At 40.8% G+C, this 15257-nt stretch overlaps 1 protein-coding gene across 4 annotated transcripts in view; it reads left to right on the forward strand.

The window, feature by feature from the left end:
- Nucleotides 1-2453: 2453 nt before the first annotated feature.
- Nucleotides 2454-15257, forward strand: part of LOC123320245 (LIM/homeobox protein Lhx5) — a 37196-nt gene continuing 24392 nt past the window's right edge. Inside the window, exons 1-2 of one of the 4 annotated variants that reach the window (XM_044907500.1) lie at nucleotides 2454-2673; nucleotides 6457-6501. In XM_044907500.1, the coding sequence (XP_044763435.1) occupies nucleotides 2646-2673; nucleotides 6457-6501 (73 nt within the window). In that variant the 5' untranslated portion in view covers nucleotides 2454-2645. Of the gene's footprint in view, nucleotides 2674-6087; nucleotides 6265-6456; nucleotides 6502-8064; nucleotides 8401-15257 lie in introns of those variants that run through there. The other 3 variants (XM_044907499.1, XM_044907501.1, XM_044907502.1) reach the window with 3 other exon arrangements.

Consider the following 15257-nt stretch of genomic DNA (forward strand, 5'->3'; position numbering starts at 1 on the left):
CGTTTCTCTCGAAATAATATGAAGATTTCATTTAGAAGCTAGAATAAAGTGAGCCCTTACTATACTGAGTGAAAGATCTATACAACAATTTCCCATGAATCCGAGCCGTTTCTCTTCGTCAACGACCTAACAATTCTTATTTGCACCCACTCCGACCGATCCAGGTTCCGTTTTAATGATTGATCGTAAACGCGAACGCTAAATTAGAATTACGCGTCGCTTCGTACTCGGGCGCTCGCTCCATTTCGGTAAGCTTCCATTTCACGCACATCGGCATAGAAAGGTCGTGAGCTACGTGGCCGCTTTAACAGCCGGAACTAAATCGCATCGATTCGATATCGTCACACGTTCTCACCTATAAAATCGGACCGGCTGTCTGGATCTATAACGAGGCGTCGTATTTCGCTTGCTCAGGTGGTGCGTCGATGGGAAAGCAATCACTTTTGTTCCAGGGTAAGAGATCGTGGGCGAGATGCATCTAGCTAGAGGCGTGCTACTGAACTCCTGGGAGAGAAGTCGTTCATCGAGGGCACAGGAACAGAGAGAGTAAGGGAGAGAAAAGAGAAAATAGAAGGCGAAGATAGAATAGAGACTAAAGTTGAGGGAAAAAGAGCACAGGGCAGGTTAGGACGTATAGACGAAAATAGAAGTGATAAGAGAGAAGTGGATAAAATATTAGAGGGAAGGTTTAAGAAAAAAATAGAGGGAAAATGGAGAAGAGTTGAAGATAGTAGATAAGGGTGAAGAAGTGTGAAAATAAGAGAGAAGGAAAAATTAAAGGGCAATAAAAGAGAGAAGATAGGAGGAAAGATAATAAGACTAGATGAAACAGAAGAGAAGAGGAAAGTATGAAGAAATGAATTGATATGAAGTTGAGAGAAGGAGGGAAAGATTAGTAAAACATAAAAAAGAGAGTAGGCAACAGAGAAAAGGACAAAAGGAAGTAGATAAGATATTAGAGAAGAACAAAGAGACACAACGAATAAGAAGGGAAAGATGAGAGGAAAAGAAGGATGAATAGAGAGCAAACAAAAAGAGAGAAGAGAAAAGCAGATAGAACAAGAGAAGAAACAGCACAGAGAAGAGAAGATACGATGAATCATTTTGAAAGTCACTATAATAAGAGAAAGAGCATTTCCCACAATGAATCAGCTAAAACACTTCCCAATTACGACTGTACCACCGACACAACGATCACATGATCACCGCACCCCCCTGCCGGCTCCAGAATTCAGTTTCGCGGCTGGAAACATCACGCAGCTGCGTCTTTCAGGATGCGGATCTTATTTTCGAACGCGCGAACACGTCGTTATTCACCCGTGCGCGTTGAAATCAAAATATTAATTGTATTTATTTATATCTACGAAAAATGAGCGATGATTTACGGTTCCACGCTTGACCCTAAAGGTCGACAGATTGAATTGTTGGAACGAGCAAAGGTTCATCCTCATTGTGAATGTTCGAAAGCGTTCCTACTTCTTTTTCGTTCAAAGAAGCAGAAATTAAAAAAGAGGTGTAAGGAAGAACGAGTTCCCTGAATGTTATTCCATATCTCCTAACCATTTCACACTTTGCAGCATCTTATTCCTCGAACCATCCAAATACTTCTTGGATCTTGCAGTTGTGAAATTCCAGAGGAATTTCTTGGAATGATCCATTCCTTGAAGACTCCTGCAGAGTGTTTCTCTTTTGGTTTCTTCCTTCTCTAGAAACTCTTTCCTATAGGTGCATTTTCCTATACCACAGAAAGGTTCTGTCTTCGTTTCCCTTGATTCCAGAGTGCCCTGGAACCCAGAATAAGGAGACTTTGCTGTTCTTGCCTATTTCATTGATTTCCTTCGGCACTCCCATGTCAGCTTTCAGTCGATGACACAGGAGTTCTGTGCTTTGATAGCGGCTTGACTGTCAGAAGGGATCACTATGTCGCATCCTTGATAGTTTCTTTCCAAGTTTATGTCCAAGCATCTTTCGATTGCAAGCAGGTTGATAGGTGCGATGATGAGATGTACTTGTTTAGAGAGAACTAGATTCTCTGACATTTAATTCTCTCATTACCTGTACCAATATACTCTAGATATTCTAAGCATGGCCTCATGGGCTACCCTATCTATCACCAGATGTAGAGTGCTCTGGACCATCTAAGTCTGGGGCTTATATCATACGGTGGACTATGTCCTACCATGAACCATCTCGCTTGAGGGAGTGGAATGGTCGCAGAACCCAATCTATAGCGAAAAAATGAACGTGGCATCTTATCGTGTCGCGACTCAGAAACACCTCCCATCCAATTAAACCGTACCATCGAATCGCCGACCGGGCGCACCAACGCCGTCAACCACGGGCAATTTGTCGGGCTGCAATCGCCTGCCAATCCAGAGACCAATTTACCGCGAAACAATAGGTGCTCAAAGGTGATAATAAAATGGTAAAATATATAACGAAACGATATTGGACCGTTTAGAGGGGAAATAACAACGTCGTTTCGCGTTTTAGAGCCTCCACTTCTAATCTCCGTCTGTTGACTGACGACAATAGTACGACCGGACGGCGAAAAAAAAAAACTTCCATTATACCGGAGTACAGCGCGTCTCTGGTACGGTAGCGCGTCCGCGACTCGGGAGATTTAAGGGTGACAAGTGAAAAGGATGGATATTAGGTTCTCTTGTAACGCAGGTGAGTCCAGGACGTGCGACGTATATATCGTCTGATTGATGTGAGCTTTGTGATTTATCAATTGCGAGTCGAACGGCTATCTGTCGCTCGTATAATCTCGAAACAGAAGGTTATTACTTTGTGGCGAATGTCTTGGGAGTTGTGGTGGTGGAGGTGTCTTGACTCATTTTGCTCCACCATTTCTATAATGGAAGATCTTCTTCCTAGACCAAGCGACTATGATCGACCGTGGATTCAGTTGCACGGTTGAAGACCAAACGAGTCAACAATGGATCAGATGATCCTTGATTCTGATACGAAATTTCATCGGTTCATCATCAGTGGCTTAGAAGATATTCAAGGTTTTCATGGAAATCTTTCATCTTATATGAAAGATAAGTTGTACAGATGGTGACATGTTTCAGTTGGAACCTAGTGAACTGTAATTGAGGTTACCCAGGGTTCTATTCGAGGGCCTACATGTTTGTTTCCGCCCAAGCCTTAATCTCTATCGAAGAAAACACTCGATTTTCTGTATTTCTGGTAAAAAATCACATAATTTTTGTATCTAGTTACTTTATTGTCAAGGTAATATCATAATCTTGACAAAGTCTAAGAACTTATTTTCGAAGATTAGATGTGTACGATTTTTCCAATGATTTCAAAAGGATTCGTTGAGATATTTCTGCTTGAACAAGATTTATAACACTTAGGGAAGGTTTATCCACCCTCTCATAAGTAAAATCCAGTTTGTTAAACTTGAAGATCCTTGCGACTACAGGGTGTATTTAAAAGTGTGGGTTTTTTTCAACAAAAGCTAGAAATGGTCGAAATAAAGCATTTCACCAAGAATGTTGAAGGAAAAGTTCGTAATACGACCGTAGATCATTTGTGATTTGATACCAACTGACAAAAAAAGACCAATAACATTCGTCTGAAGTATTCACACTTTTTTCACAATTGTCATCACATTCTTCTTTTTGAAGAATCTAACCCGATGTAAAAATGGGCTGTAATAGGCTAGCCATAGTGTCAACACAAGCAATTTAGATAGTGCCTCAAATTTCTACACTGTTTTCACCTCGAACCGCACGAAAGAACAATGTTTTCGAGAGACCTGATGCAACTAACCAGATAGACTCGAATATACCGAACCATTGTAATCAATGTGGGTCCAGCCTTATGTTTATGTTTCTTTTTTCCGATCGCCTTACTACGAAAGCGCTGAAGTGCCACACACTTGCAACTCCGAATTCTTAGATATAAGTCTGAATTCCGACATGCAAGTCGGAATTCTGAGATACAAGTCGGAATTCTGAGATACAAGTCAGAATTCTGAGATACAAGTCGGAATTCTGAGATACAAGTCGGAATCCTGAGATACAAGTCGGAATTCTGAGATACAAGTCGGAATTCTGAGATACAAGTCGGAATTCTGAGATACAAGTCGGAATTCTGAGATACCTACAAGTCGGAATTCTGAGATACAAGTCTGAATTCTGAGATACAAGTCTGAATTCCGAGATACAACTTGTAACTCAAAATTCCGACATGCAAGTCGGAATTCCGACTTGTATCTCAGAATTCCGACTTGTATCTCAGAATTCCGACTTGTAACTCAGAATTCCGACTTGTAACTCAGAATTCCGACTTGTAACTCAGAATTCTGACTTGCAATTCGGAATTCCTACTTGTAACTCAGAATTCTGACTTAGCAAGTCGGAATTATACATTTGGATTTTTTTTGTGTGGTCCGCCAGCTCTTTCATACCTTCCACAGTCGGAATTTGGCTGAAATTCCGGGGGTTATAGCTCCGTCAACTTGAATATAAATTTTATTTGGGAAAAAAAGGCACTCAGTCAAAAACCAGCCCCTTTTTTGAATTTTTCAAGTTTTTCGGGGAGAGATCAGGTTCTTCCATCTCAATTTCGAGCAATATCAAACAACCCAATCCAAATTCGGACTGATCTTCCTGTTTCCTCCCTGTACGTACCTGGAAAACGCCTAATTCGAGTACCAATTTTCCCGGCACTCGGTTAACGAGGTACTTCCTCACTCAATGAACCTTGACTGACGCCCGCGGCTGCGCATGCGTTTCCCGCGCACCCCCCCGTGCATCGACGTCGAATCCAATTATCGGAGGCCGTAAATAACCCCGAATCGTAAAAGTTCATATTTCCCTGCTCCGAAATAACTTTATAATGCCCCGTTCTCAAAACAAAACTCGCATCGATATACCTATTAATAATCGCGAAACGATCGCCAACAACAAGAACCTGAGACGGCCGGGCGATCGTAAAAAGCGACGCTCTACCTGCCGTATCGACACCTATTCATATTTCTGCGACTCGATTTTCGCGGCTCGCCCACGCCAAAATCGCCATATCTGCGACAAGTACGTGCACTTGAACTGCACGTGTCTCGCACCTTCGATTAGAAGAAATCCGTCCATTTAGTCTGCGGGAGACGAACGACGCGGTCTTCTGAGCACGCGGCGACTTTTTTCCAAGCGTCTCAGCTCATCGGAGTGACGGTTCGGAAGTTCAAAGTGCTCAGGAAGCCTTCTATAGCCTTCTTTCGAAGGTGGCAGAGTGTTGGTCAACTGTAGTGAGTGGATGTTTGGCAAGCAACAGTGTTATTTCGAAGCTGCTAGTGTTTATGAAGGTTTCCCTTCTCTAGAGGGCTTTCTTCAGGTCGTATCTTGTTTCCATAGACCTTCTCCTCCGAAGGTATCTCATTTGGAGTGCTCTCACTGCGTCAAAAGTGGTATTCTGAAGGCTTAAAGAGGAACCATCCAACCCAGGCTTCGAGTTCTGAGCGAGCAACTCAACAAAACCTTTATGGTGAGCTTAGAGTCAGCAGAGTCTTCCTCCCAGTAGGTGAGGTGGTGTTTGGACAGAAAATCTGTTGCCAAGATCCAATACCTGGAACTTCGGCTATTTTCTTTTATGGATTCTTGTGATGTTGAGGTTCACATCCTTCGAGATATCCTCCATCTCGAAATAAATCTTCCATTACGAGAAAAAGTCTCTCAGTGATTCCTTTAAGAAGCTCTGTTACCATCTTCTAACGGTTTCATTGATCAGTTCATGCCGAATAAAGTCTGCTCATAGGTATCCCAAGTGGCATCTCTTCCAGTTATATCCTCACTGAGCAGATTATGATACTATACATACTTCCAATAGCTTGAGCGTAAGTCCATCACCAAAGCTACCAATCGTTTTAACGTCCCCTACCTTTGCTTGAACAACTGCTAGCCTTCAGGAAAACCTCTGCCAGATTTTCAAGCCCAAACCATTCGAGAGTTTCATCGCCACTGTCTTCTTCATTTTCTTCCTTGATTTTCGAGATTTCTTGTACGATGAAAGCTCAAATTCCCTGTGGTATTCTGAGATAAATCCAGCAGATCACTAGAAAACCCTTCGTGGTGCATTTGTCGCTGCAGTTTATGGTTGAATAGAGTGAGAGACAAATCATGATGCCCATATGGAATGAATTCTCAAATTCTTACTTGAGAAACGAGTGCAGAGTCTTTTACAATAAGGGTTTTTTCGTATCGTACATAAGCGATGAGAAAGTAAGGCAAGATTACTATTCCATCGGTCCACTTGGTAAGTTATACTGATATATGCATGTCGAATTTATTGAATATCTGGCCAGATCGCATTATCTAAAGCACATCACTGCAAAGGCGAAAGTCTGTGATGAATTCATAAAGAGATTTCATGATTCCAAAAATTCTGGAATAAGAAAAGAAAAAGAACCACCTTCTTGGAGGTTATTCACACATATTTTTCTTACAGGTGAGGTTACGTTTTTCTTCCTGGACTATTTGGTGAGAGTAAATGGTGAGTACTAAGGTATGTGCTAAAAACGAGTCTATTTTTTGTTGACTCTGAAAGCTGATTTAAAAAGAAGGTTCGTCTCTGAAGAAGATTTTCTTGAATTGACTGATGTAAATATCAGTACTTCGATCTGAAATGTCAGACATACTGCGCAAGCCATTTTCCAATACGTTATTGACATATTCATGTCAAGTCCTGTCTCATTCTGATAGATTTTTCACGAGAAAGAAGACATATTCATAATAAATTCATCAGGCAATTAACCTGGAGGCTGAGCTCACCTCTATCTTGCACTGCCAATCACAAAATAGTCCAGAGTTGATACCTGAGCCCTGAAATGGGTGTTCCTCAAGGGACTAATTTTGTTTCGGTATTCTCCACGAAAGTATTAGATACCGAGAAATTTCATTATAGTCTTCTCGAATCGCTGTTGGTAGAAAATGTGGAAGAAACACTAACAAAATGAAGGTTCAAAAGAAATAATGAATGGAAGGAGGCGAAATTCCGGATTTCATTGTCATCAATTGAAAGATGAGGTAAGCTTAAAGAGCTCTGGGCAAAAATAACGATATTTTTTTGATATGGCTTCTGGGTAATACGTGAGAACCTTTCCAGTAGTAACTACTAGTCGCATCTTCAAGAGAAGCATTCAGGGTTTCGCTCCTGGTTTGAGTTAACCCAGGAAATTCTTCAGGAGCTTCTGGGAGACCTGAAATCTCTTTTGGACTGGGCAGAAATATGCCCCAAAGTCCCATGGGATTCTTGAATGGATATTGTACCTTCGATAAGCAACCAGAAGTTAGTCCAACAAGAAATGACTAAAGTAGATTCTCTGGAGAGCAAATAGATAGCAAATGCCTCGCTTTCAGGAGCCAACACAAAGAATGCTTGGACCACCAAATTGCAAAGGGTATAGATACCTCCTAGAAGTTGCTAAGGTTCTTTAGAACTCTGGGATTGGATGATGCATGGAGAGGAAAGCTGTAACTTGAGGTAGCTCAAGGAAGAAATGGGACAAGACAAATCCTAAATTCCCAGTGCAAGATCATCCTTGCCGGCAAATCTTAAAGGACCAAGCAAATTCCCTCCTCCCGCCAAGCGATTTTTCGCTCCCCATAAATTCGCGGAAACACAACATCCGGCTGTATCTCCTCCGAAATCATCCCCCAAAGACGCAACATCGTCCCGAAAACAACCCATCCACGGGCGCAGGTAACATAAATACCGGTTACAAAACATCAGAACGCATTCATTCCGCATCACCCCCAGCCAAAACTAATACGAAAAAACGCGAAGCGGTAGCAAAACAGAATGCGAAATGAAGCGAAAGATCGGCGACGCGCGATTCTCGACCCTGCGTAGCCCGGCGATAAGGACCGTCGCAGCGGCAGCGGCGGCGATAAGATCATAAGCTGATGGCTACCAGGTACAGGAGGAGCCTGAAAGAAGGGCGGTACGGCGCATTTTTATTGGCCCGCGCACGCAGCCCGACGGGTGGGGGTCGAATCGATCGGTGGAGGGGGGTTACCAAAGCTACGGCGCGGCCCGTCACGATCAGTTGTTGTTGCCCTCTTGTCACGTTGCTACGTTGTATATCGGCCGCGCGTCTTTTTTGCCGCGTCACAACAGTACGACTCGCGTGGTTACGGGCCTTTAACTTTGCGGAAAGAGCTCTATGTGCCGAGTGTAGGGTCGAGCTGACAGGGCGTCTGTGTCTCGCGAAAAGTTCGTCAGTTTCCGTATACAGGGTGTATAGTGTCAGTGTAAAAGTCAACCTGGCGGCCTACCTTGAAGGAGGCCCCGCTTGTGCTTCTGTGGGGGCCCTAACGCTCAGGGCCGGACTGGCCCATGTACCCTCCGGGGCCAATACCAATTATTTGCAACATTCTACGCACGACATAGGTTAGTTTCGCTTTTTACCAACGGCCGAGGGCCTACGAGGCCTCTTTACGGTGTTTTTCGCTACGACGTAACCTCTAAAGTCATTGGATGTCAGTTTCACAGAGATTCCATTGTTTCAATTGAAGAACAATATAAATCATCTTGCGTCAACCCAAAATTTGATATATGTAGGTATAAATCTATAGAAAAATATGGATCACATATCATTTCATTGATCGAACAATCATAAACTACTAAAGTTTAGGAAATCTTTCCCCAGAAATCAAAAGCAACGTGATATCCTGATCAATATTTCGAAGAAGAATTGAAATCAGCTGAGTGGCAGAAGGAAAACATTGATTTTTCTCGAGAACAAAATCATTTTAAGACAAATTAGCAATAGCTCCTGAAACAAGGTTCAGTAGAAAATCCTTCACCCTCCACAATGAAACCACAAACGTTCAACGATATCTTTTGAAAATCTATTCTTCGAACAAGTTTAGTAATGAACGAACCCAAAGCTCACTAATCTTTTGTTGCTCGAACGAACAAGAAAGATGCCCTATTGAGTTTCTCCAAATGTGTTTCCAAGAAAGTAACCACACAAATTACGAAGCATCTGGGAAGGGTTGTAAACCACTCAAAACACTTAATATCTCATAAATCATCCATTGCGGTAGATAAAATGTGAAAAGATAACGATAATGCAATAGGGAATGACAAAGATGTGGGAGAATTCTTTTCATTCTGGTTACAAAAATAACAGAAGATCTCCTATAAAATTGTTGTGTCTTGTTATTTCCATCTGACACAATCTGTACATAGTGTATTTATTATTTTAAGATTTTATATCGAGTATATCAATAAACTAAATATTGAGACATCTGGTTCACCGATACACAATAATAATAATAATAATATTTTGTAATTGAATATCTAACACAAATCAATCAATCAACTCATCAAAAAGAAATCTAATACGCATAATTATAGTAACAACAAATTGAATAGGTACGTGCAAGTAATTTAGACTTGTCAAGATTGTCACTTGTTAATATCGTTGGTAATTAATTGTATTCATCAAACTTCTTCTGACCTTTCTTGAACCGCATAATTAACATTTTAACGACGTTACTAAACATATGGAATTGATGATTATCAATACGGTTTTGTTCAACTGATGCTAAGTATTGTTCGCTTATACTTGCTTACCGTCGGAAAGTTCGTTACAATAATAAAAATTTTGTTATTTTCATTTTTTTTTCGAGAAAAGTTTCAATTTACGTTCTGATTTTTGAGATTGTGGAATTTCTCACTATACTACACTATAAGGTAGCTGTCGATGCAATCCTCCCCTGCGTCAAAATATCGAAAATGATTAATACTCAACAATCAATGTGAAATTACCTCGTAAATCATAGGCATCCACCTGAATCCGTGCATAATTTTACATTTATTCGATTTTGAATTACCTGGAACAGCTTCCGTATACAGCAGATAATTCGATACCCCTATAATTTTATTACTTATACGTAGGTGAACTATTTATATGATTATAGGCTACTCATATTGATATTTATTACCGAAATACCGAATCCCGATATACCTTCCAAGAACAGAAACATTAAATATTGAAAAATGTCGGATCTATTCATTATTTGGACTAAGCGACGCACCTAAGCATGAGTTAGATTATGATGGGCATTCTCTACAGAAAAAAATAGCAGTAGTTCGACAATACAAAGTAGTTTTTCAGTACATTGGCTCAAAAAAGCATTCAGCAATCAGGCTCAACTTTCTTGAAATATTTTTGAACAAGTATAAGAAAAGGATTTCAAAGATTCAAGTTTAATTTGCAGATAGTTACATTGTGGCTAATGTTTAAGATATAACTCCCTATGCTTATAGAGTGGAAGCGCAAATAAGCATTGTCGCATCGCATTCTCTAATTAATCTAATAAGATAATAATCATCTATGCAATGAAAATATAGGAATATCTCAAGAAGTCGCTTTGAGACAAATACAAGAAGCATTGTAGATAATGGTTGAAGTTTAAGACCTGATATCACATCTCTTCTGCAGGTTCATGCTAAAAATGTTACCCGTATCTCCCAAGCATTATTTGGTAATCGCGAAGAGAAAGAAGCATTGTCGTATATCGCATTCTCTAATTTATCTTCGGAGGAAGGAATGGCCCTTACTAGGGTGACCTAAATCATTCAAACACCAGTTTCTTATTGAATTGACGCACAATATGTATCACATATGTGGAATTGGATATTCTTAACAAGATAAAAGCTGAATAAAAGCATAAGAAGCATTGTAGATAACGCATTAAACGTTTAAAATGTAAAGGTCGATCCTTATTACAATTCTGTACTCTGAAACTCATTTTAGAACCTCCCTACCGTCACGTAAAACTGAAACAACAGCGGAAAAGCATTGTCGCATCGCATTCTCTACGGTTTATCGACGGTAGGTACAGAGTCAGCCTCCCGTGTCCCGTCTCACGAACGCGTTCCAGAAGTTGATGATCTGTCGCCTTCGTGGGTGTTCCAATTACCGATAGGTTTAAGGTTTTGGAATTGTAACATAAACATTTAATCGCCGGGTAAACGTTTACGATATTCCGATACGGCCAAGGGGGCGAGCAGCGTTAATGGAAGGGTTCCGTCTCGAATGGAAGGAAACAATGGAATCGCGGACACGGCCCGCCGGACGACGTGACTCGAGACCGCGCGACCAATAACAAACTACGTTTAGTTCAATCTAAACAGCCTGTACAGTGACGGAGCGACAATGGTAATGGTAACGTGTGACAACAAGAAATTATCTAATTACTGTGTATAACGTCGATGATGGATTATCCTTGCTTAATCCAGAAGTGCATGTTAACATACATCAGTTTAATTCAGATCAATTAAGTGCAATTACTTAAGCTGTTAATGAAGCTTTGGAATGATTGAGATATTACGTTTTATACCTATCTACGATCTCTGTTTTCAGACTAATTCCAATTATTGGACTGATTAAAGGCAGTGTTAAAGCTTAGGCAAATTTCAATCTCTGTTTTTTTTTTTAATTTCGTTCGGAGAATTGAACATCAAGTCTGCGCTGTTGTTTCGATCGAAGGAAACGGCAAAAATCAGAATATTTCATCCCATTCGAGTCCGATGTGAATTTTATGAACGGCCATCAATAATAATGATTGCTATTGAAATTGAACCGATAAAAATTTCATGACCGGCCAGATCGAATCATTCGTTACGATTCAGATAAAAACGGCGACCGTTTGAATGCCTATTTTTATGGGCATTCGAAAAATATTCATAACTCACTTTCGACCGCGCTACGATGATCGAGATTAGAATGCTGGTCGATGATGACCAATCCGAAAAAAGCCCACTATTCAATAATTTCTTGATTTTTGTAGCATTATCGACCCTTCTGAGATAATGCTCTTCTCTCGCGTAGAGAATGCTCTTCTCCCACGTAGAGAATGCACTTTCGTGATTTATGAGCATTATCTTCGAAGCAATACACCTTGAACATGAGGTACCATGTGAATGGTTCGTAAAAAATACACAAGCATTTTATACGCCTAAGCGTATGATTCGAGAATGCTAAAATGATCTCGAAATTACAGTTGTGAATCATCTCAATACACGATGATGGTTGTATCATCATATGAGCCTTATCTTCTACATTTCAAGCATTATCTACACCCTCATTAGATAATGCTTGCAACTGCCGAAATCCCTACGTTTCACCTTCAAATGCCAAGCTGAACAATCGACCATTAGAACCTCGATGGTTAGCGTCGCGACAAATTCACCGTGACAAAGGATCCGTCAGTAACTTCTTCGGTGTACCGAAACAAAATCGTGCTCAGCCGAACCGCGACGCTAAAAAAACGCTACGGCATATGAACCGGACGACGAAAATCGCGCGGTTTCAGGACAGATCTAACGCCTTTTTTATCGACCTTTTAAAGCGGTCCGGTGGGCAGCCTGAAGGACGAACATCCCGAGGAGGATGTCGCCCGTTTAGAAGATTAGTTTCGGCAAGTAGTTGCGTGGGTATTCATCGGGCAAAAACGTGGAGCGATGCGAATATCGAGGACAACTGTATCAAACCAGAAAGAGAAAACGGTATGCCTTCGTATGTGATTCTATGCTCACTATAAAGATCACGAGCATTCTGCCATAATATCTGGAAGTGTTTGAGAGTATCCTAACTATTATCGGTCATTTCAAGAGCATTATCGATTATAACGATCATCAAAGTACCCATTTACAAGCATTCTCGTAAGATTCGATATCGTTCAAATCTTCCTATAAGCATTGTCGCTTCTTTGAAGAGAATTGTACATTTACATTTTCTCCCATATGAAGTGAGCACCTCTGATCGGAAGCATTATCGTAGGGCTCACTATAGTTTCTTGAGCATTATCTGAACTCCATGAGCATTGTCGACAGATATGATTCGATAATGCTCATTCCATAAACATAACGAAAAGATTTGACGATTATGTTTCCTCATATAAGCATTATCGCTTAATTCAAGTGGACAGTTGAGCATTATATAATTCGGATGCTTCAAGATTCGATGATGCCCAAGTCATGTTACAAGCATATCCATACGAAGCTTCGCAGGAAACACGAATTTGTCTTCGGAACGACACACATAAACCACAAATTGGAGTAGAATCCTTAAAGCTATTTATGCGAAACGAAGTTATCTGCCTATATTGCCTCGGCTAATTGAACCATCTCTCGATCCTTTCCCTTCTCTCTCTCCATTTACGGCTTCTACAAAAACTAACGTGCAAGAGGTCAAACCTTTCACCGTTCCAACATGAAACAGCAACGCAAAAACAGGTGCCGGCCAATCGTCCCGAAAACGACATATACGGACTCTCTCCAGCCTCAAAAATTCCCCTTATCTCAAATCTCATCTTTCCCATGACTTATAAAAACCCGCATGCCTCGGAGAGAACACAGAAAAACCTGTGCGCTACGCACGCACGGCAATAGCCGATGCGGCAACCTATAATTTCGCCATTTCGCATGAAAGGCGAAACAAAAGCTACGTGGGCGTGCTCCCAGCCGCCGCGATCGGAAAAAATCTGGTTATTTACACTCGGGATAAATCAAACGTTTCGAAAACATGCGGACAACTCCGGAACGCGACCTTAGATATGTTGTTCTATGGGCGTAAATCATAAGAGGCGCTCTTCTCCGAGGAATTAGCGGAGAGGTGCGGGAAAAGGAATTTCGCACTTCTTCGCGTCCGAACAAAGTTAACATGGAGTCTTACGCATACTCGTATCACATAAACAATTCTCAAGAGAACCACATCAACCAAAAGTCGATCATTGAAGATAGCACTATGGGCGCTTGACCTAACAGCATTCAAAACGCAACCACTTCATATCAGCATTGCCATATGACTAGACAATGCTTCGAAGCATTATTATAGATACAAAACCATCCTTAATGCTTTAGCAACCTCCTCCTTTTGAATGCTCCATATAGTTTTTTTCGATTACAAGCATCACTACCTCAATAAAATAAGTAAAGTACTCACTTAGCGGCATTATGGAAGAATTGAATCATATTTACCTCCTTTTATCAGCATTTAATCTTACGCCTAAAGCATTGTCAAATATACCACTGCTCAAATTCCGTTAGATTCTTTAAGTATCACAAAATTAGAGAATGCTCACTCTTTACAAGCATTAGAGAAGTGTGCATTGTCTACTGTATGCGTTATCGTTTGTTCCAAGAAAAATTATATCAAATGATCTGTGGTTCCTCTAACGAGCATCATCCCATAATGAGATTCATGCTTGAGCCTTGAGAGCATTATCTTCGGTACAAATTCGATCACATCTTAGACGAATATTCAATGTGAAGACACCCAAGCCTCGAAGAAGCCCAAGTGCCTCCTATTTGCTACTTAAATTCCGTTTTAAACCTTAGCTATCACAAAATTAGAGAATGCTCACTCCTTACGAACATTAGAGAATGGTGCCATGTCTACTATATGCGTAATCGTACCTTCCAAGAGGAATTAAATCAAATGATCTGTGATTCCTCTAACGAGCATTATCCCAAAATAAGATTCATGCTTGAGTCTTAAGAGCATTATCTTTGTTACTAATTCGATCACATTTTAAGCGAATATCCAATTAAAAAAGCCTTCTGACTAATCCAAGAACATAAGTGGGCAATGGAGCAGTACTCTTCAAATATCCATTTTTATCTGAAGAGCATTTAACTTCTGTTCTGAGGCAATAATCGAATGATACTGCCTCGTTCATGCTTCACCGCATGATTCGATAATGCTTCCGTTTCCAAGCATTTTCGAAGGATGTCCAACTATATTCTAGTTGCTCACAAATAATCTCTGGCTATCTTGGTATCCTACCAGGCTCTCTCTGGGATTATGGAAACTTGGACATTCCTTGAGCAATATCTAAATGCCAACCTTTCATCTAGTCCCGAAGCAATCAGGAATGGAAAGTAACGTATTCGACTTGTTACACACATACAGACTCCCAGACGTATAAGGCACAAATACATATACGAGCTTAAAAAAAACGTTATTGGCACATCTGATCTAATCGGTGCGTCCGACTGTGAAATCGAAGACAATCGCCCCCATTCAATTATACCGGAGCAGACAAAGCGATGTGTAGCAACGATGAGAGACAACCACGACAGTCTCGGATAGGCCTAACCAGAAAAATCGGTGGTAATTCGTTGTACGGTCTTCTATTGAGGCACAAGAACAATGGTGGCGCTAACAATGTTTTATTCAAATGAGTCCGACCGAAAGAAATCGTTCTGTATGCATTCAGGTTAGATACGTA

This window comes from Coccinella septempunctata, chromosome 9 (genome assembly GCF_907165205.1).
Source record: "Coccinella septempunctata chromosome 9, icCocSept1.1, whole genome shotgun sequence".
NCBI lineage: Eukaryota > Metazoa > Arthropoda > Insecta > Coleoptera > Coccinellidae > Coccinella > Coccinella septempunctata.